This window comes from Brachyistius frenatus, unplaced genomic scaffold, assembly GCF_029030835.1.
Source record: "Brachyistius frenatus isolate BFR_SWC_R1_liver_20210118 unplaced genomic scaffold, ASM2903083v1 Contig_43, whole genome shotgun sequence".
Lineage (NCBI taxonomy): Eukaryota > Metazoa > Chordata > Actinopteri > Embiotocidae > Brachyistius > Brachyistius frenatus.
Genome location: NW_027210642.1, coordinates 1680 through 26971, shown reverse-complemented (window position 1 = coordinate 26971; position 25292 = coordinate 1680). Strand labels below are relative to the sequence as shown.

The 25292-nt window shown below is 44.4% G+C and overlaps 1 protein-coding gene across 2 annotated transcripts; it reads left to right on the top strand.

Annotated features, from left to right (window-relative positions):
- Window positions 1–36: 36 nt before the first annotated feature.
- Window positions 37–24752, top strand: ern1 (endoplasmic reticulum to nucleus signaling 1). 2 transcript variants are annotated; one of them, XR_011311072.1, is made up of 24 exons: window positions 37–275; window positions 5862–5982; window positions 9104–9137; window positions 9314–9386; window positions 9588–9660; window positions 10827–10949; window positions 11453–11554; window positions 11641–11902; window positions 12540–12618; window positions 12991–13150; window positions 13973–14088; window positions 14196–14384; window positions 14951–15215; window positions 15323–15413; window positions 15515–15704; window positions 16842–16941; window positions 17094–17293; window positions 17939–18086; window positions 18455–18582; window positions 19194–19317; window positions 20016–20083; window positions 20174–21926; window positions 22211–23729; window positions 23915–24752. XR_011311072.1 is itself a non-coding variant. In XM_069702742.1 (22 exons), exons 1-22 carry the CDS (start codon window positions 198–200, stop codon window positions 20717–20719), a joined length of 3270 nt encoding a protein of 1089 aa, XP_069558843.1. In that variant the 5' UTR covers window positions 37–197; the 3' UTR covers window positions 20720–22119. The 2 variants fall into 2 exon arrangements, 1 of the variants encoding a protein (XP_069558843.1); XM_069702742.1 differs by lacking the exons at window positions 22211–23729; window positions 23915–24752 and having other exon boundaries at window positions 20174–22119.
- The last annotated feature ends 540 nt before the right edge of the window (window positions 24753–25292 follow it).

The window sequence follows — 25292 nt, the reverse complement described above, 5'->3', positions numbered from 1 at the left end:
CCCCCCCCCCCTCCTCCCCCTCCGGGCTTCATTTCAGGAAGAAGCGCATCCAACGTTGTCCGCTCGCCTCGATGTTTTCAACGCGACACCGTTGACGAAGACGTATCTCGCTTCGGGAGCTTCAATCGCGTTTTCTATGTAGTCAAAGGCCTCCCGGACCAACCAGCTCGTCTTGTCCCGGTTTGAGACCAGGCGATATGGACTGGACAGGGAGCAGCAAGGCCCTGGTGTGGTGCGTTTTAGCCTTACTTTGCTGCGCTGCTCCCTCACCGAAGGTAAGAGGGCTAACGGGATCAAACTAGCTTAACTTTGGTAACGTGAGTTAGCCAGCTAAACAATTTATTTTTTTTAATTTATTTATTTTTTCTGCCATGCGTCTCATTAATTTCACAAAGTCCCAAGCTGAAATGTTTATCTCGGTGAACGTCTGTGCGCTTTGCGGGTTTGTTTCCACATTGCCAGAAGAAAGCAAAAAAAAAAAAACCAAAAAAAATCAATGTTAGATGTCGTTTTATGCGCTTTACAAAAGCACCAAAGTTAACTTTACTAACACCGAGTTTCCTAACTAACGTAGATCATTTCTGTATCCAGTCCAGTTTTACAAATGAAGGAAACTACTATCCTCGGAGCGTCAAAATATGAAAGTTGTTCATCTTCTTTCTGAATAACTTCCGTCGATATTTATATATACTGTATATATATTTTTAAAGACCTCCCAACAGGATGCAATTAGACATTGTTTTGTGTTTAGCCCTATTAATGTGGCTTTCTGCTACTTCACGTATGTTTTGATTTAATCAGGCGCATTGGGGCATCAAAGGGGGGAAAAGGTTGGCTGTCCTGAACGTCGACATCAGTCATCATTTCACTGTTTTTGAGCTATATGCTCAATGTGATGTGAAAATATGGTTCTTTGACGAGCATTTCAGAGTCGACACATTTACACCGGACAGAAAGTGTCCCCTGTATCTCTGGAGCTGTCTGAAGGTAAACAGGACGGATACAGGATGTCTAATTTCAGAAGTCCCAAGTCAAAGGCACGGCCCGATGACTCCGTGGTTGGGTTTGTTTTATTCACACGAAGCCCGCAACGATATAATCGCAACCATTTTTTGAATTCGGTGCGCCTTAGGATGCAATATCACGTGATAAACGTAGATCATACAATTACCCAACAGCTTTGCGAGAGATGTCTGGAACAAAATATTAATCTGATGGTGCTGTATTACTGACTAATGTCATTTTTAGCAAAATAAATGATTGAACTTTTGGCTGGCACAAAATCTTAAGTTGTTGAAAAGGAGCTCGATCCGTAGAAAGGGTCGACACGGAGACCCTTCGTTACCAACTTGGCTAACCACTTTAGCTAAATAGCAGATTAAAGTAGCTTTATAATCCCCTGTCATGTCTCCGGTTCCTCTTTTAGCCCCTTCAGTCTGCTGCTGTAATGACCGTGACAAATGATAGGCTATGTATAGATGGCGACCGAAGTGTGTACGAGATGGATAGAGCTATAATATCTACAGAGAAAACACTCAAATCTGTTCCTCTTTTCACCGTCTTTAGTTCATAACGGAGCTGTCTTTTAAGGTCAACTGATTTTTTTTTTTTTCCGTCCAAACTAGGATGTGTCCGAGAGCGTCCCCGCCGCATCGTCCCCCCCCCCCCCACTCAAGTTTGTTTTTAGATGCGTTTTTCTTACATTATGCTCACGCCTCGCATCTGCCCAACTCTTATTTTCGTTGAAGTACTCTGAACTGACTTTAGACGACCGTACGTAGTTTCCCCTGTTGTTCGGCCACTGTAATAATGTTTCATTTTCTTCAATTCGCTCGCATGTCGACAAAAAAAAAACACAAAAAAAAGTCGCAATCTCACACTACCTGATCACAACTGTAGATTGCCAGAGCTGTGACTGAGCGAGGGCCATCATGTGACATCCTCCCTTCTGAAGCAACACCATGCAGAGTAGCTAAAAAAAAAAAAAAAAGTGCAACAATTTGACTTTTGAGGATAATCTCCCCAAGACGCGGGTCCTCAGCCGTCTCCTGTCCAGTAACACCGTCCCGTGAATGCATCTCTGAATGACCACATATTGGCGTAAAAGATCAGATGATAATTTTAAACATTGGTGTTTGTTTCATACAAACGTCTAAAGAGACGATGCTCATTTGTATTGTACAGCTACTCACTTGGTCATAGATTCCCACCACCGTTGTCTGTTTTAAATGATGATGATGATGATGATGCTAGAGGTTGGAATCCACAACCTGTTTTCTCTTGCAATGCAGGGCTGCCCTAATCGCGAGAGTGAGGTTCATTTCCTGCCGCACGTATTTTCTGCTACTTTTCTTTTTTACTCACACTTATCTATTCGTCTGTAATGAATATCATCCAGGGCAGAGTGATGAACGAAAGACTGGACCACCTCTATCCCTTCAGCTTTTTCTGCTCCCCTCAGTCACCTCCTCTGCTCCTGTTGCCACCGTGCTTTCAGCTCCCTCTCCGTGTCTGCCCGGGTAAATAGTAAGACAAGACTCTTGGTTGGTGACGCCCTAATTCGACGTTCTTTCAACAACATATCGGGGTAACTGGCAAAGGGTTTATGATGCAGGCTGACAACTAAACTTCGTGTTTACACTCTTGTGGGAAAGCTTGCCAACTGCAGCCTGTTCGCAGGCCGTGAAGCGCATCGCCCCTCGAGTGGCTGCAGCCGGTGATGCCGTGAGCACTGCGGTCGTTGTCCCTTTAAGCCATGTCTGGCCTCGTTGCAGAGGAGAAAGAAGATCGCAGAACCTGCCAAGTTTTTGGTTTCGCCCAGTTCTATGGTATTATGTAGCTCTTGCACAATAAAACACATTTCTGGGTTTCACACAGAATGAGGAAATGAGCGGGAATACTCCATAATGCACATCGTCAGTTGCTCCGAGCAGCCAAAGATTGTAATACGGATGTCCCAATACTGTCGAAATATTCACCAGTTGTTGAATATCAGAGTCCATCCAAAAGTAGGAGGCGAACAGATGTTTGAGAAGTTGTTTGTTTGTGAAACCAAGAGTCTTGATAGAGGTTACGGGGGGGTCAAAAACATGATTTTTTTTTTTTTTTTTTTCCCCTCTCTCAGTACAATTGTGTGGCGCTCGTGAGTTGGAAACCCGGTGGGAACAGACACAGGTGCACGTTTATTGACACAAATGCTTGTGCAGGACGTGTGTGACTGCAGCAGGGGATCTTTCAGCAAACATGGAAGGACTCGGTTTCTCCTCGTAGATGGTGTGAAACGTTCAGGGGTTGATTGGCCGTGGTTTACGTTTGGCCAGTTATAGCATGCTAATATTTCCCAAACTGTAAGCTGAATAACTCGCAGGGAAAAAGAAGTGAGCATTATAAAATGACTGATTTGGAGTGGGACTGATCGTACACATTTTAAAGGGAAAGTACCAGCTGTGTGACCAAAACAAATGTTTGTGTCTAGTTTAAGAGCACTTCAACCCTCCAACCTACATTTGTTCCTCTATTGTGGCTAAATCCTCAGAAGAGTGTGCGAGTAATTTTAAAATGGTAAACCTGGTAAATCAAATGAATGGGCTGTTTGCGCCGCCCCGACGGAGCGGTTCAGGGAATTAGTCAAGTGAAGTTGATCAATATGCGTGGTTCAGCAGGAGAACGAGGCCTGTCTCAGCTGGTAAAGATAGTGGGTGTAGTGACATTCCCAGATTATTTCTTCAGCTGTCTTCAGAGGACACTAAAGAGTGGGACACTGATACTGTATGTCAGATAAGAAATGAAGTCGGTAAGAAAACAATTTAAAAATGACCTCTTGGGAAAACAGTTGTCAACAATGTTAAATAAAACATTTATGTTTATTGTCTTGTCTATAATGGAAACGTACAAAATGTTCAAGCATACTCTCAACTTTTCAGTTGAGAAGCGAATGTTTACCAGTTGCAAATCATTTTGAAAAGTCAAAGGCTCAGTGTGCCGTTTTCTTTGGTTCGGCGGGCCAAACTTCCTTCTTCGCGCTGGTTCCAGCAACAATAAGATGCCCAGGGTGTGTTTATCAAGAGTCGAGTTTTTAAGCATTCCACAGTGGCTGACTGGCGCATACTTCACCCACGGTGTTGCTAATTGTGACATGAGCCCAGTCATAAAGCTGGAGCCCTTTGCTGCTGCTGCTGCTGAGTTGTTGCATTCGCTGCATCTTCATTTCATCTTACTTTGGCTGCATTTTCTCCTCGTGTGTCTCGGATGACTGAGAGTGTTTTGCCTCTCAGTCACATGCACGGTCTGCTTCTTTTTGATATATTGAGCCCATCCGAGTGTTGTCATGTCTGTTCTTGTCCCTCACATTTGTGAGTAGGAGTAAAAGGTTCTGGAAAGGAGGGTGTCCATATGGCCCGTCGGCCCACTGTTCATCTGTGCAGAGGGAAGTTGATGCGCTCTTCTCGCTTGGTCTAAGCCGAAGGTGCACCCAAAAATATCTGGTTTTGTCCCAACCAGCGGTCCACAAACAAATGATATTCAGTTTATTATCATAGAGGAACCAGAAAATATTTAAAAAGCTAGAATCAGAGGATTTCAGTGTTTTTTAAATTACAACACGACTCAAAGCGACTACCTGGTTATCAAAGCAGTTGGCAAATCATTTTCTGTTGATCTCCTAATTGATTAATTGAGGAATCGTTGCAGCTGTAGTCTCGATGGTTGACACGAACAGAAAGAGCATTATTAGATGACCGCTTTGGACTGTGTCGTACCAGTCAACCTTTATGGTTGTGGTTACATTTGCTCTCCACACCACATGCACAGGCCCGGCTTAGTACCTCTGGTAGTTTGTTTGTGTCTGGCTTAAGAGCACTACAACTCTCCAACCTCCACTTGTATGTCCTCAAATGTGGCCACATGCTCACATGAGTGTGCTAGTAATTTAAAAAATTGGTAAAGTGCATTGTATGTAGGGGCTCTTTGCGCTGCCACGAGGGAGCTGTTCAGGGGATTAGTCAGTGATGTTGATCAATACGAGTGTGGTTCAGCAGAAGAATGAGGTCCGTCTCAGATTCTCAGGCTTTTTTTTTTTTTTTTTAGACTCGTGTGGTAAAGATAGTAGGTTTAGTGTCATTCTCAAAATGTTTCATTAATTCATTATGATGGACCACTTGGCGATTTTCTTATTTTATATATTTCATACTTGAGGGTAAACCGGTCAGGGTCCTACAATGGAGCATAACTGACACTTGATTTACTGATTTTTGTTATGTATTTATTGTATTGACAGGCCCAGCATTTGAGCTCCTTAACTGTTACACTAGGTTACAGTTAGCTAGCGAAACACTGTTAGATATTTGTATTTTTCAAATTTAATGACGGAAGTGTTATTATATTGTTTTGGTTTTTTGGGACTAAAAATGGGACTAAAAACGTACAAACGTACAGCCGAAACGTGACCCCCCCCCCCCCTTTAACTATACCGGGCAGATGATGAAAACAGTGCTCTGTTTTTCAAGCGGTAACATTTGTCAGACAATACTTCATCTTCTGCGATATCTTCGAATTAGTCGCTGAATAGTTTCATCATTTTACTAATGGTTGCTCCAGGTGTGTGCGTGAGGATGAGTAACGCCTGAGTGATTAGCACCTCAAGTCATTATTCGCAGTCTTAAAGCGGGAGCACACATACTGACCCAACCTGTGGCTTTAAATGGGAGGAAACGTGCTCAGACACGTTTGACCTGAACTTGAATACGTGATCATTTTCATGTATAATACACAACTCATAGTTGCATTTCAGTGCGGAATAGCGATGTGGTTGTTTACGTCACCTTGATATGTATATATTTTGTGTGTGTGTGGTGTTTCCTTAGGGGTTTTGCAGCGCCAGCACAGTTTCCCCTCCTGAAAGCCTGCTCTTTGTGTCCACCTTGGATGGAAACCTGCATGCTGTTAGCAAGAAATCCGGCTCTATCAAATGGACTCTGAAAGAAGGTAAGAGGAGAAGGCCAGAGTCCAGAGTGAGGTTTTGGTTACTTTTTTTTTTTTTTTCTTCTCTCTCTCTAGTTTCCCTATTCAGGTTGTATTTGGAAAAAATAAAGTGCTTTTGTGTTTCCCTGCTGCCACAGGGAGGAATATGAGATCCAACTGAACCCAATGAGGTGCAGTGTGAATTTCAGTTTTTTGTTTTTTTTTGCAAGTAATGCTAGAACACAACATTAAAACAACACTAAGACAGAAAATTGAACATGGTGTAGGCCACAGGTGGAACAACTTCTCCTGCGGGTTTCAGTCTGCTCCCTCCTCTGGGTGAAGCACAGGACTCTGGTTCCATGTGACGGATACAATATCAAGTCTGTACCACTTTGCTTCAGTGTTATCAGAGGGGTGTTACTACAAAGCAAGTTCAACATACCCAGGCTTTGTTTACCTAAACTGCCTCAACAGAGCGGAAGCTCTCAGTCAGAGATAATCGCTACTACGACGGTGGTTATCGACTTTCTCTGTTAACTCGGGCTTCCTGCTTTAGGCTCAGAGCGCGTTGACATAAAAGAGGAGGTGTTTGCAGCATCAGACCAATCACAAATGTTGACAAGTGCACTAACAGCAGAGCCACATATTTAAAAAAAAAAAAAAATTTAAATGAGGAGCAAACTATAATTTTAAAAAGACAATGATGTTAAACACATAATCCACACTGAAAGCAGCACAGCTGCAGCAGCAAAATGGTGGAAGGATGTGCAAAGAAATCGCTCCCCCCCCCCTCCTCCCTGTGTGAAAGTGTAGCCGAAGTATCACCTTACCGCAAGTGCACAGGAAGAACGGACTAGTTTGCATATTTCAGTAATTCATTTCCTATTATTAGATGTATTCTCATGGCGCGTATCAACGTTTTAGTTGTATTATTTCACCTGCAGCCCCGGAGCTGTCAAACAAACTGGGAACAAATAAGAAATAAATATAAAATCATAATTCAAAGCGAGATGTAGGTTTATCATCAGATCTTATAAGTAGGCAACGAGTGCAATGCTTTAGTCCGTCAATCATGTCAAAAAAAACCAAAAGAAATGAATCTATACCTCATAGAAATCATCGGGGAGAGACACCGAGGTTTGTCGGTCTCCGAACACCCTTTCCTCTAGTAACTTGTGAAATAATGGGGAGTACAACGAGCCTATATTTTCAATTATGAAAAAAGACGATATCTGTTATTGTTCCTGATGGGGTGCCTTTTCGTTGATATTTATCACTTGTGAGAAATGTTTTCCAGGAATAAATCTTGTGTTTAGGACGTACTTGAAGAGAATGCTGAGAGAAGTTGTGTTGGGCATGAAAACTGGGTAATTATTAACCGAGAAGGGCAAATATAGCCTGTAATGAAGGTCAGAGTGGGCCAGGGAAAGCAACTTTGCTTGAAGTATCACGTGCACACGCAGCATGTACTGTTGTTTCCATGTTAATGTAGGAACCATACCCTTGGAAATGACATTTAGATAAGATAGGCTTAAGGGTTGTTGGAAAACTAGTGCTGGAAAAATCATTTAGTGTTGTTTTGGGAGTTTAGAACAAGAGACAAAATTTAAAAAAACTTTGGGGGATTTTTAGAACCCGTTTTCTATTTAATCATGTTTTGTGTCATTTTTCAGCAACACGAGATTTTCTGACATATTAAAGGAAAGTGATGTGGGCCTGCAAGTCCTGGTTAGGTCCACCCAATACCCAGATCATTATTAAACGAAGGCAGAGGCTGCCTCCTCCGCATCATCTGTTTTTCTGGAACAGCTATTGAATATAAATTTGGCCATTTTTCTACCAGGCTTTGTACACACCTGCTGTTGTTATCCTCCTGTCAGGCAACCATACACCCGCATAATAATAATAAGGGGGAAGCAGAAAGCGTTCACCTGGACCAAGGCACAAACACACACATCCTCCCACCGTTTGCTTGTCACTGCCCGTCGGCTTCGTAAAAGAGTATTTGTATTTCAGCCAGCCAGGGTTAATAACATCCTCATGTGTAGCATAGGAAACCATTATTGTCTCAATACCCTTTGTAGTTAGATTTAATGAATGCTGAGGCTTCTCGAACACAACAGCCATTTACCACCTTCAGTTAATCCTTCCTCCCGGTTTTGTTGACCCCTTCGGGAACCTCCACAGAGATCAGCTCCAGCTGGTCTGGACCCTGTATGTTCACACTGTAAGAGGGGGGGGGGGGTGTTTGTCGAGTAGCAATGGCGGCTCGGGCCTCGCGTTTTGCTGTTGGCTTAAAGGCACACAATGCTTTTGTCTTGCTTTGTGTGAAAGAGCCACACTGATACTTAAGTCTTACCCTTGACCATGTTGCCATTTGTTTTTGAATGAATGCTTTCCTTCTTCCGGGCAGCTATCGGTTGTTATTCATCCCACATGGAACTCGGACACCTTAAAATGATTGGAAGATTAATCCACTGATATAATAATGTAATGGATTATAGCTGAAATCTTTGGTTCACTTTTTAGCACACAACACCGCAGTAATGCAACCTTGACAAAAAAAAAAAAAAAAAAAAGGGGGGGGGGGGAGGTTGGCTCATGAATGTTTTAGTCTCAAACAAGTTTCTAGTCTCTTAAGTTTATTTTGATATCAAACTGTTTTTATCCCTCCTGACTAGTTACCAGAGGGTTTGGACAAATGATTTCAATTCTTTACAAAATGGTGGTCAGCGATTTATAAAACGCTTGAAAGGTGTACAAAATGGGCATAAAAATGCAAAAGCAGGATGTGGAGGAGGAAGATTTTTACATATTTATTTCCAATAACCAACTGCTTTCTGCAGTGTTTTATTCTGACTGTTAGATGGATATTTGGTATCGTAGAGGCTCTTCAACAGGTTGAACTATTACGGTATTTCTAGAAGACATAATGTACTATGATCTCATTAAACAATACATGACTGTTTGCCGCATGGGACTCCATGTTCATTTGGACTTTGTGTGCTCTGTGCTTGAGTGTCACCAGTGTTCATGTCATTCTCTTAGCCAACTGCTACTGGCCATGGTTTCCATTGTTGGTTATTGGTGGATATTCTTGTCAGTCCTGACTTGCATCTCTTCGCCTTTTCTTTCCTCCTAGATCCAGTTCTTCAGGTTCCCACACATGTAGCCGAGTAGGTATCTTTGACTTATTTTTTTGTTTTTGCATGGGTGTTTGTGTATATCTTTGTGTGTTGCTCCTGTCTGTTAGAAAAGACGGCGCTCGTCTCCGCTGTCACTGTCAAACTCCTCGCTTACATAATCTCCATTTACTTGTCTTGACCGGTTTTTCCTCTATTCCCTCCACCAGGCCGGCCTTCCTGCCTGACCCCAACGATGGCAGCCTGTACTCTCTGGGAGGAAAGAACAACGAAGGCCTGACGGTGAGAGGAAATGACTCGGTCGCAAATTATTATCTCTTCTCTTTAGTTCAAAAATGCTTTTTTTTAGTTCCCTGTTCTCCAACTGAAAGTAATGCACCCTCATTCTGAAGTTGCAGCTCTGATGGTGCATGTGTACGTTGCCATGAGACGGACAGAAATACGTGGCTGTGTAATGTTCATTCCTTCCTTTTGCACAAACAGAAATTACCGTTCACTATCCCCGAGTTGGTCCAAGCCTCTCCGTGTCGCAGCTCTGATGGCATCCTTTACATGGGTAAAGACAATTTCCTACAAAGTAGTTATTTCATGCCCGTCGATGGAGCACATCGCCGTACGTGCTGCAACCTATCTGTGTATTGAACACTTGACGTTTGACCGTGGGAATGAATGGAATGAGTTTCCTTCTCCATAATCGTGTGCAGTCCATGTCCTCGTGCATCACCTCTCCTAAACGAGCTGGTGTTATGTGGTTGCAACAGAATACATTTCAGTGCCTTTCTGTTCCACTCAACCTGCTGTCGTAGCCACCGCTCTTTTGAATTGACGACGGTTAGCGCTGGAAAGGTAATCTACCCTGGTGACGATGCGTCTTTGTTGAAAGGGAGGAGGGTGACATTTGTCTCTCCCCAGTTATTATCAGTGAAGCTTTTGTTCTCATTCAACTGAAGCTGCTCCCAGCACAAAGCATGTTGCAGATGCAAAGTGTGACAAGCTCAAATTCTTCATCTTTAAACCTGTTTGTGTGTGCACATTTTTTTGCCAAGTCGGTTTTGGAGGATTTATCAGGACAAACTCCTTCTTCGTCTGCATTCTCTAAATCAAAGCAGCCCCTTTCTGATTTATTTTTCGTATTCATCCATAATAATCTGTTTCTTGGGTATTACTGTTCTGACACTCCTTGCATTGACTAAATAGGTGAGATACCAGTCCAAGGGTGCAATGGGTTGGTCATTAATTATAGAAAGGTTACACCCATCACTGTGAAGGTTAAAAGGCTGCATGTTATTTTGCCTGTCTGGGTATGCAGACTGCATCTCTTGGGAAAATTTGACAATTGCTTGAAAATAGTCAAATCGCTTTTCTTTAGGTGGGCCAAAATCACATGCGTGTTTTTGCTGTCTCCACTATTAGACCCTTGTTTTTAAAGAAGGAAAAAAGAAGAAAGGTATAAATAGACAATTTTCTTTATTTTACTTTTATTTGACCAGGATGTCCCATTTGAGATTAGAAATCGCTGTTACAGAGGAGACCTGGACAAAGAACGAACCGTAACCCTGGCGATAAGTGTCGGGTGTACAGAATAGTCAACTGTAGCAGCAATATGTAGAGCCAGATGAGCAATATAAAGTAAATAAAGAGCAGAACATCGTGTTATGTAAATAATGAAAATGCTGTAACCATGACAAAGGTAAATCATTTTGTTTATGTGCTCCTGTACAGGTAAGAAGCAGGACTTGTGGTATGTGGTGGACCTGCTGACTGGTGAGAAACAGCAGACCCTGACTTCCTCCTATGCTGAGATGCTCTGTCCCTCCTCCTCTCTTCTCTATCTGGGACGCACAGGTAAAAACAAAACCAACACAAGCGCAGCTTTTTTTTTTTTCTTTTCTTCTTTTTTTTTTGGTCACATGGCCCCAATATTGTCACTGCAGCTCATCTCATCCGGTTGTTGATTTCTTCATGCTCAGTGACGAGTTCATGTCTTGCATGCTGTAACCACAGACGGTTGGCAAACCATTATTTACCTCCCGTTCATCTCTGCTGCTAACTCGTCTCATCTCAACGAGACCGCCAGCCCCCAGTCTGTCCCCACAGACTGAGGAATGGGGTAGCCGGATTGTAGTCAAGGACCTGGAGCGTTCGAGCCCTACAAACTATACATTCGTCACTGGGTGTCAAGTCAAAGCTCTTTTGTGAATCCCATTTTGTTTTGCAAAAGAAATTTTCAACACCACTTTTACATTACACTAGAAGCCCGGCTTCTGCGTCGGTTGCATAGGCAATGTCATACAAATATTATTTTTTTCTCTGTGTGAATATTCTCTTGTTGTTCATCTCCCTGTCAGAATATACCATCACCATGTATGACACCAAGAGCAGAGAGCTGCGCTGGAATGCCACCTATTCTGACTACGCCTCCACGCTTCCTGACGACGACACCAAATACAGTAAGGGTCTCGGGAGTAGCTATTTTGCTGCTTTAGTTTTTGACGGACGAGTACTAATCCCTCGTCTGTGTTTCGGTCTTCCACAGAGATGGCTCATTTCGTTTCCAATGGCGACGGCCTCGTGGTGACTGTGGACAGCGAATCGGGAGACGTTCAGTGGGTCCAGAACTATAACTCACCGGTGGTGGCCATGTACATCTGGCAGCACGAGGGCTTGCGCAAAGTTTCCCACACTAATGTTGCCGTGGAAACCCTGCGCTACCTCACTTTCATGTCTGGAGAGGTTGGACGCATCACTCAGTGGAAATACCCATTTCCTAAGGAGAAGAAGCCCAAGAATAAATTCATGTAATTGCTGCTTTTGTGTGCTTTACGTCTGAAGTAGATACCGCGTGATGTTACCTTCCAGTCAGAATATATTTTAGATAATTATCACAACTTGGCTGCTGACTTATTAATTCAAATATTTAAACCCGTTTCATTCAGTTACTGTATTCAGTTGAATACGATTCACAGAACAAGCGTTGGCCGGGAGTTCTCTCGGGACGTGTTTGATCATTTTGTTCCTAAGAATCACAGCGACCCGAATCACCAAAAGGGTCAAATCAAAATCAACTTTTATTTATGCAAGATTGCTTAGTGTTGGGATGGAGTCTAAACATGTAATATCTTAACAATTGGCTGCCACAAGCCCTGGTTTCACCTCTGGTTTCACACCTCAGTTCAGTTTTATTTTTATAAACTGCGTCCACACCTGCTTCTGCTGAAAATCACAAACAGTACTTTCGGTGCTCGATCCTCTGTGAAAGTTTCGCCTGTTTAGTGAGGTGGTAGAAAACTCCCAAAAGTGTATTGCAATCATTTTGAATACATAATGGTACACATGCTCCTGTTGTCGAAATCGTCGCACTTCTATTTAGCACAAAGATTTGGGTATTTATAAAATAAAAGTTTTTTTTTTTTTAACTGCTTTTTTCTTTTTAAGGGCCACCTTGTATGTGGGTAAATACTCCACCAGTCTGTATGCGTCTCCATCCCTGGTGTACGATGGAGTTACTGTGGTGGTGAGTGCCATTTACAATTATATCTTAATTTAAAGAAAACACCGTACTTATTACTGAGACATGAACACAAAACAGGTTTACTGTTGTATTCTGTTTGTTGAAGCTTTGAGTCAGTGTTGGGTCATGTTCCCTCGCAGTTTATCTCCTTGTTTCAAGGTTTCTTAATCAGTCCTCAGTTTTTTTTTTCAGGTATGCCCAGAAGCTTGTACGCACATATCCTCTTCCAGTTTTGTCTTGGCTTGCCCCATCTCAAATCACTTTGCCTCGCAGGCCTGGCTCTCTGAAATAGTAATGTTCGGTTTTTTTTGTTTTTTTCTCATGTAAATCCATTGGGCCGGCTAATCCGACCGCCTTAAATGTTTGTGTATGTAGCCTCGGGGCAGCACCTTCCCCATGCTGGAGGGTCCTGATAGCCAGGAGACAGAGGAAGACAAAGAGTGTGTCATCACACCCAGCACCAGTGTGAAGTTCGATGCTGCGTTCCGGGAGCGAAACCGGATCCACTTCATGAGGAAGTACCTGCTCCTAATAGGTACTAACACCAGCACATAAAGCAGACAGAAGGCGTAGGACTGACCAACTCCTTTTCTCCTCTTATCTTCTTACTCGATATTGTGGTGAAGACTGTTTCAAGCCTCGGGTTTCTTCACAGGGCTTTGACATCAGGAAATCCTTTCGTAAAGTGGTGGTCGTTGTTGTTGTTAAGAGGTTTCACTGTCACCACATTTTCAACACAGGGCCTTGCATGGTAGACTTTACTTTTGAGCACAGTTTCCCAAAGTTTGTTGAAGACTCGGGGGCACATACTTTGTGGGACATTTCGGGGTCCTGCTCAAAGAAAATGATTTGTTTTTCAATTGAAGATATGAAATTTCAAATTTTTGACCATTATCATTACCATATCTTTTGTGAAGTTTTCCAAAAGTGTGGAAAAGCTAGAGAAGCTGATAAATAAACAACACCCAAAAAGTTTAAAGACCCAGTCTGCTGGGGAACAACTGCAACATACGAGCTGGGAAAAGTCATTTAGTTAGTTTCGATGCTTTCCATTATGATTTTTCATTCATTTTGCTTGGGTAATGCCGAAAACTACTCGGGTGCTGCACCTAAACCTTAAAATAGTAGAGAAAAACCCTGACTTCAAGTGAAGGTGTTGTACTGAGACTGCCCTCTGCTGGTCCATAAATGGAATCACGCAGACATGTTATACTTTACAGCTTTTGTTTGCCATTTAAACGCCAAACTGTAAATGCTTAAAACTGAAAAAAGTTTTTTTTTTTTTTGTGTGTGTGAATGTCAACAATTCTGCTGCTCATAATAATGATTATTAAAAGGTTCTCTTTTTGTATTTCAGGTCACCATGAGACGCCCCCTGAAGCTCACACCAAGCTTCTGGAAAAGTTCCCCGACAGCTTCCCTCGCAGTCAAGGCAACGTCATCCCACCTACAACCGACAAGAAAGTAGAGGAGGTAATTCACGAGTTTTGTTAGAGATGTGCTCAAACATGTGTGCAGATCTACTCATTCACTTCTGCCTTGTCCTCATCTGTGCGTCCCTCCCTCCCTCCATGTTGTAGAAGGTAAATGATAGTGGTAAGGATGACGGCCCCTCCCTGCCGGGAACATCTATCGAGGAACCCGGGACCAGCGGGCGCCCCATGCGCCCAGAGGCCCCTGTTGACTCGATCCTAAAAGATATGGCCACCATCATCTTCTCCACTTTTCTCCTAGCTGGCTGGGTGGCCTTTGTGATTACCTACCCCAAAGTAAGTCACACTAAACCTACTAGTGAACTATTGTGTACTTGATACTACTTTATGGTGACGAATGACTTTGTGTGTGGAATAAGCAGGCTTAGTAAAAGAACAGACGTATTTGCATCAAAAAGTATTGACGTGAAATGGCCCCTTATTTTATTGCATGACTACATTGTTATTACTGATGTTTTAATGATTTAGTGGCATTTTTACTCTTGTAACTGAGTTGAAGTGGAGCTACTTTGAACTTATTTATATCCAGTAGGCAGTTTAGTCTGGTGGTTCTCAGCTTATGGGTTGGAAAGCCTCCAACTGAGGGGTCGAGAAAATATAGTGGAGTAATAAAATCCAATTCTTTCCAACTTAAATTTAGTAGATAAGTACAAGTACAGGGAAGCACAAAAAGGGAAATACAAGTACAGTATTAGATTAGCTGTGTGGTCGCTGCTGTGTTCATAACGCTCCTCACGCATATGAAAGTGTCCGATAAACCAACTTCACAAACGCAGTCTTGTTACTCTTACAGCCTTAAACCTGAATGTCATGAATAAACATAATGTCCTCTCTTACCACAGAGTGTCCACAAGCAGCAGCAGCTGCAGCACCAGGAGTTCCAGAGACAGATGGAGGAGAGGTTGGAGCTGCTCCAGAGGCAGCAGCCCTTCCCCCCCGCAGACGTGGGCCTGGGCTTGGCTCCAGACAGCGACTACCTGGAGGTGGCCCGCACCCGCTCCGAGTGCTCCGACCACAGCAGCCCCAATGTCACCCCCCGCGCCTCCAACCACTCCAACCTGTCTGTGTCTGAGCTCGGCAGTTCGGCCAATGAGCACGAAGATGGAGGTAAAGGCCGCAGAATTGCGACTACAGGCGTGCGGTGCTTGCTGAATACTTTGAACTCTTTTAACCCGATTTTTTTTTTTTTTTTTTCTGTCCAAAATTGATCTCAGAGGACGACTCCACCATTGTCAGAGTGGGCAACATAACTTTCCATCCAAAGGAAGTCCTGGGTCATGGTGCTGAGGGGACTATTGTGTACAAGTAAGTGAACACTTATTCATCACACCTTTTGTTTTAATATGTAAAACAGCAGAGAGATATTTCTACATCACAAAGTTGCATTTCCTCTGTTTCTCCACCAGGGGTCAGTTTGACAACCGTCCAGTGGCAGTGAAGAGAATTCTCCCAGAATGCTTCAGCTTTGCAGACCGAGAGGTTCAGCTGCTGAGGGAGTCCGATGAGCACCCAAATGTCATCCGCTACTTCTGCACCGAGAGGGACCGTCAGTTCCAGTACATCGCCACTGAGCTGTGTGCCGCATCGCTTCAGGAGGTAATCAAAGGATTATTTAAGCACTTTTTTTTTTTTTTTTTTTTTTTTTTTGCTCCCTAGGGAACTGTAGCGTGATGTCAATTTCATTCGTGAGGATTAAATCTCGCTCTCGTTATTAGAAGGGGCACCAGTGGTGTCCGTCCGGCAGGGAGGGAGGGAGGGACGGACGGAGGGAGGGAGGGAGGGAGGGGGAGAAACGTCTCGGTCAGGCTGGACGTCGGCAGGTGGAGGCTTGGGCCGGCGACGTACTGATCGTCGCTACTTATAACTCTGATGGACGCTTAGAGCTGACCTCATCGATACCCTGTCTCAGGGGGAGGGGGGGGGGTGATGAGGGCCCACGTTTAGCACGATTTGATTCAGACTACGTATAAAAGTCCCTTATTTCATTTCACCAACGTAAGATGAGATATGTCGGTACAACACGGATCACATTTCAAACGGCGAGGTCATTCTACCCGACTACTCGGATAGAGAGGCGAGTTCGTGAGTTTTTGGTGGCGTATGACCGCAGGAGGGAGACGTGGATCTTCTGGGACGGTTAATACTCTGCTTATCCGGCGCGTGGAGAGTGTCGACTTTGGGGGAGTCGGCGTATTGGCGCGGTTGTGACCCGAAAGGGGCGTCCCGTGGTTTTCGGCCGGCGGGACGTTTGTCTCCAAAGCGGTTTTACACCCGAAAGCGTGTGGGATTTGTCACTCGTGGCGGAAGGGTTTGAGTTTTTATGAGGTAAAAGGGAGATAAAGAAGAGGCCACAGCAGTTTAACAAAAGTTCACGTGTCATCGCCACGTGGCGGTTGAGAATCGGGAGAGGTGCATCCCAGGGTCAAATGAGATAACTGGGGAGGACGTGTGGTTCTGGCACTTTTTTTTGGTGAAGGATACTTCAAAGCGGGTTCGCTACAGAAAGTTGTGGTAGTTGTAAGTATTTCGCTAATTGCGGCCCGATTTGAATTGAACGATGCATTCTTTTTCTGGGTAATTAAAATGTCTTGCTGCGAGTCCACCGAGTTTTTTTGTTGTTGTTGTTTTTTTTTTCTTTTCTTTTGACATGTCATTTCAAAGAAAGCGCAAAAACCTACAATGAAGTACTTCCCACGTTGAAATTGACTTAACTGCTTTCTCTCATCTTGTCAGTATGTGGAGAAAAAGGACTTCAACCGTCACGGACTCGAGCCCGTTACCCTTCTTCAGCAAGCCATGTCGGGACTGGCCCACCTGCACTCCCTCAACATCGGTATAAAACACGGAATGCAAAAATCACTTGTCACGTCGTCATTTTTTTTTTTTTTTTATCACTTGGTTATTGCGCGCCGCTAGAACTGCGGCCGCACAGCTGAAGGGTCTTGACGGCTCGTTTTTGTCCCCACCGTCTTCCTTCCCCTCCAGTCCACAGAGACCTGAAACCCCACAACATTCTGGTGTCCATGCCCAACGCTCACGGTCGCGTCCGGGCCATGATCTCGGACTTCGGCTTGTGTAAGAAGCTGGCAGTGGGCCGCCACAGCTTCAGCAGAAGGTCTGGCGTGCCGGGCACCGAGGGCTGGATCGCTCCGGAGGTTCTCAGCGAGGACTGCGAAGACAACCCGGTGAGGGAACGGTTGACTTTACAGCTTTATCCCGCCGTTTATGAGCATGGCTGGATGTTAGGGTTCCCTAAAAAAAAAAAAAAAAAAAAATACACTTCCCGTTCAAGTGCGCGACCACTTCCCTTTTACGAGCGATGCCTTTCCACAGCCGAGAAGGTGGAGGTTCAAGCTGAAGACTGGCGAATGAGTGGCCTCTGTTATGAGCTGGGTGGAGCAACCTTTCATCAAAAGGTTCCTCACAGACGATGGAACCCAACCTTAAAAATGTGTATGGCAACAACGCTGTTAAATAGACGCCACGCCACACGTTGGCTGTTGCTTACTGGGTATTCACAGTTGGTTGTATTTACCTTCGCGTGAAGCATACATACATGCGTAACGTAAAGGCAGACTCTCTTCGAAAACACATACGAATTAGAAAATGTGTACTTGTAAACTTAATGTGGTTTACGGTACAGCGGATACTCGTTGAAATACTTTTGAAAGGTAAACGCGAGCCTGCTGGAATTCAAATGAGCATGATCACGAGGAGCTTGCTGCTGGTGATGACGGTTCTTTAATGTTGTGCGTTTGATATTATGCCACGCCGTGACCTCCTGCATGCTTTCTTTCTTTCTTTCTTTCTTTGTCCTTATCCCCTCGTAGACCTGCGCAGTTGACCTCTTCTCTGCTGGCTGCGTCTTCTACTACGTGGTGTCCCAGGGAAGCCACCCTTTTGGCAAATCTCTGCAGAGGCAAGCGAACATCCTACTGGGCACGTACGGCCTCGACCATCTGCAAAGTGACAGACACGGTGAGAACTCGGACCTCTGGGTCGTCCTCTCCGGTCACGTCGTTGGGTTGTTACGGCAACGGAGCGGTAGCTACGGTCAGGTGGAGAAGATGGGGCTGGATGGTTGTCTGCTGCACATGTGTGGGATTTCTTTCTTGATGTCAAAAATGATTTACAGCTGACTTGAAGTACCCCCCCCCCCACCCCACACACACCCCCCCCAAAAAAAAAAAAAAAAAAACGTTTGTCAACTCTGCCGGGTCTTGATTCGGCAAGTAGACAACGCATATGTAGACATCACCTTAGTTTGCATGTTGTCGAGCTTTACCTTTTTTTTTTTTTTTACGAGCACGACGTCTGAACCTGCACGTTTTGTGTCCCGTCACCAGGAGACATTGTAGCCAGAGATCTAATCGAGCAGATGTTGAGCGTGGATCCCCACAGGAGGCCCTCAGCTGAAAGTGTCCTCAAACACCCTTTCTTCTGGAGCCTGGAGAAAGAGTTGCAGTTCTTTCAGGTTGGTCGCATGTCGACGCACCTGATGACGCCGCTGCATGTCTGGGGAGATCGTACCTTTTTTTAGACTTTAGACTGCGCCCGACGTGGTTTCAACCGCCGCTTACTCGAACCACATCTTGGTGCATGACAGACTGCCAGTGCACCGTGCTACTGTAGATTAGTCTGCGCACACACACACACACACACACACACACACACTCGGGGTTTCTTCAAAATTGTATAAATCCTGTTTATTCTGCCTGTATTTTTCATTAATAAGCTTCTTCGTATAGATACAGGTGAATATGCAGATAATATTAATCTGCGTGTGCACGCATTAAGAATTTCAGCAGTAATGCCAGGTTGTCTGTATTAGATGTTTGTATAAAAGTTTGTAGGATAAACGAAAACCACCTTTGGCCAAATATGAACACGCAGGATGTAAATCATGTTTAATTGGTTGACTTGTTGACACCTGTCTTCATGTAAATGGGACACATTCATTTCCAAAATGAGTTTTTTTTTTTTGTGTGTGTGTACAATAATACTTTTTTTTTTGCAACGCTGCAGGCCCCCTGCTGGGCATGTTGGTTGATATTCACAGACTCTGTTGCCTGTGGCTGTTTGCAGGATGTGAGTGACAGGATCGAAAAGGAGCCGCTGGACGGACCGATCGTGAGACAGCTCGAGAGAGAGGGGAGGGCCGTTGTCAAGTGTGACTGGAGAGAGCACATCACAGTGCCACTGCAGACGGGTAGGAGACTGTAATCTGACATGCTGTTCGCATTGCAACCAAACTCCCGGATCCCCCTGTTCAGAAACGGTCTTGTCGTGCGCTGCGTTGCGTTGGACTCGTTGGTTGCAGTATTGCATTGACTCGGGTCGTGTTTCAGTTTAGAGCTGGTTGGAAATGTGCTCTGTTGAACTTTCACCGTTCAACTGAATGCTTTATCCCGTCACTGGCGAATGTCTTAAGTGTGTTTGGGGGAAGTAAGCCCGCTGCTTCCTGCCAGCGGCGTCATCTACTGAGCATCACAACCTCCGCTGAATCTCTTTTGGACTTTGCGCTCAAGTTCTACTGACCACTAAGGCCAGATCGTCGTGATTTGACCAGAGAGGCGTGAAGGGCAGGGCAGATACAGACCGATAAATGTGTGTCGCTCGTGTGTTTTTTACGTTCGCAAAAGCACCACCAGTTTGTCCTTTTTAATAGATTCTCATTCATTTTAAAACACTCGAGCAACGAACCGGACTGGATGAAAACATTGAAAAACATGCATCCCACCTATTTAAATTTTGTTTTCCCAATATTCAGTTCAAGATTCAGCTTCACTTACAGGATAAAACTAAAACTTGTATTACGGCTTCAGGATTTCCTGTTTACGAGTTCCACGTCGGACAACAATGACGGATTCATTTTTTGGGTTTCTTTGTTTTCTGTTTCTGTGTCAGATCTGCGTAAATTCCGCTCTTACAAGGGCGGCTCGGTCAGAGACCTGCTGCGTGCGATGAGAAACAAGGTAAGCGTGTATTCTCATGCGGCGAACTGCCGCGTACAAATGAAACCGGTTTCTGCCGTCTGGACTCACGGGTCGACCTTGCATCCACAGAAGCACCATTACCGAGAGCTGCCCGCCGAGGTGCAGGAGACTCTGGGCTCCATCCCCGACGACTTTGTCTCCTACTTCACGTCCCGTTTCCCCCACCTGCTGATGCACACCTACCTGGCCATGCGGACCTGCGCGGCCGAGAGGCCGTTCCTGCCTTACTACGCCGCCACGGAGCAGCTCGCAAAAACGCCGGCCCGGTGTGCGCCCGACGGGCCTCAAAGACTGAACGAGCCGTGCGCTCGCGCTTCACTTCCTTCCTCACAACCCCAGGAACCCACACATTCGCCGCCTGCGCAAGTCTGCCGCGCGGCACGTGCCGAGTCGGCGCCCTCGTCGGCGGAGGAGCCCGTGTCTTCGCGGCGTCCAGTTGGGACGGTGCGGCCTGCAGAGCCGGCGCCGTCCGCAGACGCCGACTCGCGCAGTCGGACCGTGGAGCCCGCGTTCGCCTCCGACTCGCCGCCACTCCCTCTCGGGCAAAGTGACCCCGGCCGGCCGGAGACGCCCGCGCCGGCCGATCCTCCACCGCTGGACAGAGAACCGGTGTGAGCTGAACCGGAGTCGGAGGATGGACCCGGCGCAGACGGGAGCGTTGCCTTAAGGAGTGGGGAACCCTGCGGGGCTCGTTTTTTTTTTTTTTTTTTTTGCTGCGACGCGAGCTGGCGAGAGGACCAGGCCTGCAGTGCCCGGGATCCGCTGCCAGGCGCAGCAGCTGCACACCGCATTAAAAGTGCCTTCTGCTGACCCCACGACACAAGTCTGTCCACGAGTCTGTCTCTGCCGAGAAGAAGTCGGATAACCAACAAGGTGTTGTTGGATATTTTCATGTAGCTGGACTGAGCAATGAGAGAATTTTTTTTTAAAACATTTTATTACAGCATGTCCAAAATAGTGTTTGTCCCGGAAGTACCTGGTCTCCACCGGGGGGCGGGGGGTGGGGGGCGTTCGGCCGATTATCGGCCCGCTTTGGCTGATTGGTTGCGGCCTCCCGATCAGCGTCTTATCAACGCCGAGGGCGTCTCCCGTCACGGACGAGCTGGGCCCGTCCGTGACTGGCGACCCGCTGATAAAAGTTGGTCTCGCGTAGCGACTCGTTATCTCACTTCGTGTTTGTTAGTTTAATGACACACTTTTGCGTTTAGTAAAACTGAATCCCGACACCGTAGCCGTTCGCTGTATCACTTCATGTCGGTTAGTTAAACCAACATTTTATTTTTATTTAATTTTTTTTGTGCCGTTATGCATTCAGCCGAGGACAGAGCAGAAAAATGTCACACGGCATTATGTAAGATCACGGACGGTGGCTAATGGCATTGGCAGGAAATATATATATACATATATATATATATATATCGATTGCAAATATCAGTTATCGGTGTCCTCGATTTACAAATATTCTGTATCGTTATCGGCCCCGAAAAAAAAAACATATCGGTCGACCCCACCCGCCCAGCGTGGAAAACGTCCAGATGTTGAACACTTGAGTAGTTTTATTGTGCAATGTTGTGTATTTCTCAGTGAGCCTGTTCACTGCACAGATACTGTATGTATATTTTTGTATAGACTGATTCAGAATTTGAATCATTGTTGAGAAATCACTTAATATGGCCGATGTGCCTTTTTTTTTTATTTTTTTTTTTTTAATATCACTGTACTGTGCGAGTACAGATCTTTAAAATTGACTATGCTAAATGTGCTTGATTCCAGTTAATGCTGCTAGACTGCTTCTCTTTTGTCAATCCGGACTGCTGACTCGGTAAGTTAAGTGGACTGTTCCAGAAGGGTGTTCAGGGTGACATCTGAATACAGTAGGTAATTTAATCCTCATATTTATGGAGTCTAATGTTAGCGTAGGAGTCAGGCTGCAAAATGCTCATGTATAAATAACTTTTCAAGGGTGTCAAAGTGAAGTTAATGACTTGCACATTAAATTCTATTTTTTTTTTTTATACTAACATTTTGCTTGTTCATTGATCTTGCGGCAATACAGAATGTTTAACTTCTGTCTGTTCCTAAAATAAGAAATATGGTGATTTACAGGAGCTTCCGGCTGCTTGTCTGGGTTAGCGACTGCTACAGTTACCATGGGTTAGAGTTTTATCTGCGCGCATTTCATACTTAGACGTTTGGAACGTGACAACTGAACACGATCCAGTAGAAGCCCTCCAGGTGAAGGCGTGCCCAGGTTGTGTGGAGGCTGTGACTGAATTACCAGGTTTTCAGACACCCCCCCCCCCCCGTTGCACTGAAACACGGGCGAAAAGGAGGGAACGAATACTGCGATTTACTGTCCTCACTCTTCCAACCGCTGACCTACTCGAGATGCCGCAAACGACTCCAAATAACGTGGGAGGCTGAAATACGGTACATTTTCAGAACGGCAAGATTTAGCAACATCATCAAACAAAATTGTACTTAAAAGGACCACAAACAAAGATCCACTCGAATGTATTAACGGTGAGCTCTCACTCGTTGTCAATTTTTTTTTTTTTTTTTTTTGGACTGCTTTATTAGTAGCAACTACATCACATTGACATCAGCATGTCATAAAAACATAAACGCAGTCCAAGCACGACAGCACACACCACAACATGTCCTGACATGAATGACGCGTTTGTTACATTACCACGTTTCTACAAAGTACAAATACTACATGCTCTGATTTAAGAACTCGTTGACACTGATGTGGTATTGTTTCTTCTAATAGTGATTGGCAGTATTCAGTGGTGTCTGTTTTTCCTTTGTTGAGCATTAAATATTTTTAGGGTGATATGTTCATACCGTCTCTGGTAAAAATGGTCACTCCCTGCAGTATTACTGGGGTGTGACTGAAAACAACTTACATAATGATAACGAGTGATGAACATCCCTTTACTGCTCAGGTGACCCCCCCCCTCTCTCTCTCTTTCTTCTCATTGGGATGGTTCTGTGTCTTGTCTTCCAGCCAAAGTGTTAAATACCTTTTTTTTTTTAGGTTTTCAGATGTAGGAGACCTGTGAACTAATGCCTTTCTATTTTTACACTTTCTTGTGCCTGAGACTTGAAATGGAGACAAATCTCTGCCATGAATGAAAAGTATATAACACTCACTGTCCTACATGCGATTTAAGTAACTAAAGTTAATCCGACATCAGTTTATTTTTTTTAATGGCATTGATCAGCTTGTAGCAACACGAGTTGCTCTGCGGTTTCTGGTCCCGTCAGAAGACAAAATGCTGAGACGATTGCTTGTGGTTTTGAACGAGCGGTGGGAGGAAGAGTCATACATAGTTCTGCCCTGATGCACCGTGTGCAGCCTTTTCCTGGTAAACGAAACTGGCGCCGCTGAGCAGATTCAGTGGGTCCCAGACCGCCCAAACGTAACGACGGACGACAGGGAAGGGTCGAGAGCTGCAGCAAGTCTTTTCCTGCAAAACCGGATTGGACTGAACAGTCTTTGTCTTCTGTCGGTATTTATCAGAGGTAAGAATCATGATCGCGTTTTGTCGGTCTTAACGGTTTTTTGTTTTTCGCCTTCATAATAGTAAATCATTTCTCCACGTAGGGCGCCATGTACTGTGTACCCTTAAACATATTAGGTTAGGTTAAGTAGTTACTTACTTTATTAATCCCCGACGGGACATTTTTTTCCGCTACAGCAGCACACAGAAGCAATAAGATAATAATAGAATAATAGAAAAGCAATAAAATAGCAGTAAATAGCAGTATAAAATATAAAATGCACAGTATATACAGTAATTACAGTAAGCGTATTACTACATACGCTTGATGTTATGCTCCAAAGTAAGTTTGCAGCCTGGTTCTGGGTGTAAAATGTGGTATTTTCTGTGCGGTCGTTTAGTGATTTAAATGAGAACAGTTTCCACACGCCGAACCGGGTTTCACAAATATCCTGTATTTTTTACGATCACTAGTGGTTGTTACGACATTTACGACGTCCCGTTAAACCAGGGGTCTTCAAGGTTTTTCAGGCCAAGGACCCCCAAACTGATGGAGAGATGGAGCAGGGACCCCCTACTATATATATTATAAAATTGTGTTTTATATTAAACCGGGCCTCGTGCCATGTATAAACATACCTTGTTTATTGTGCATTCAATACTAAGCTATTCAAATAATACACAGGTTCATATATTCATGTTTTTATTTTAAACATGTGCGAGGTACAGTGAGTAGGGTGGCCTACTACTACTGGTATCAGGGAGATTTTTTTATTTTATTTTATTTTTTCTTCCTTAAAATGGCATTTCCTTTTCAAATAATATTGCAGCTTGTGTCCGGGATCTTAGTCAGCTGGGGACTGAATAGGCTCTCGGTCAATCACAGAGCATGCGTGTAACATGCGGCCTTGTGATTGGCACAGCAGCGATAGAGGCGGGTCCTCCGCTTCGTGTGAGGAAGTCTTGGAGGAACAGGTCCAGGCTCGTCTCACGCTTTGAGTGAACCGGTGCCCAGCTCGAGAGAGCTCCTTTTGTGTCGCTGAATGTGTGCATTTCTGACTGAAAGATAACATCTTCTGCCTCCATTTATACAATATGTTGGATTCATGTTAATGTATATTTAAAGACATTTAAATTTGGGGGGGAATATGAAAAATTGTCTAATCAACCAAAACTTTGAAGACCTCTGCATTAAACATTAAAAAAAAAAAGGCTACAATATAATTACATTTTAATTGCATTATTCCAGTGGAAAAGAAATAGAAAAAAATACACATGTATTTATATTTTTCTTCTTGTGAGGACTCTAGTAGCCTGCCTAACCTGAAAGTGTTGTCATATTTTCTCATGTATGTTCGAACTGTTCACTGTCATAGCTCTTGTAGCATTGTTTTTTCTTTTTCTTTTCTAGCAGGCAAATTATTTTTTGTAAAAATAAAAAAAAACCGTTTTGTAATATGATCCTCATGTCCCACTAAATGGTCAACCTGATATCAACAAAGCGTGTAACGGAGCCTTCGGTCCACTAGATGGTAACGTGTCGGTGCCCGAACCACAACAGTGAAGGTCAGGAACAGATCACGGTTCGGCTTAAATGTGACACACTCACAATATACTTGGGGTTATACACCAAAACTGCTTAGGGTTAGAAAAAGATCATGGTATCAGCTACTTAAGGTACG

Bases quoted from the DNA above. Each gene is read 5' to 3' on its own strand.
- ern1 (XM_069702742.1), top strand. From the start codon at position 198: ATGGACTGGACAGGGAGCAGCAAGGCCCTGGTGTGGTGCGTTTTAGCC. The intron at 9,661-10,826 runs GTAAAGACAATT...GCTCCTGTACAG, and splicing joins TGATGGCATCCTTTACATGG to GTAAGAAGCAGGACTTGTGG. The intron at 19,318-20,015 runs GTAGGAGACTGT...TTTCTGTGTCAG, and splicing joins CACAGTGCCACTGCAGACGG to ATCTGCGTAAATTCCGCTCT.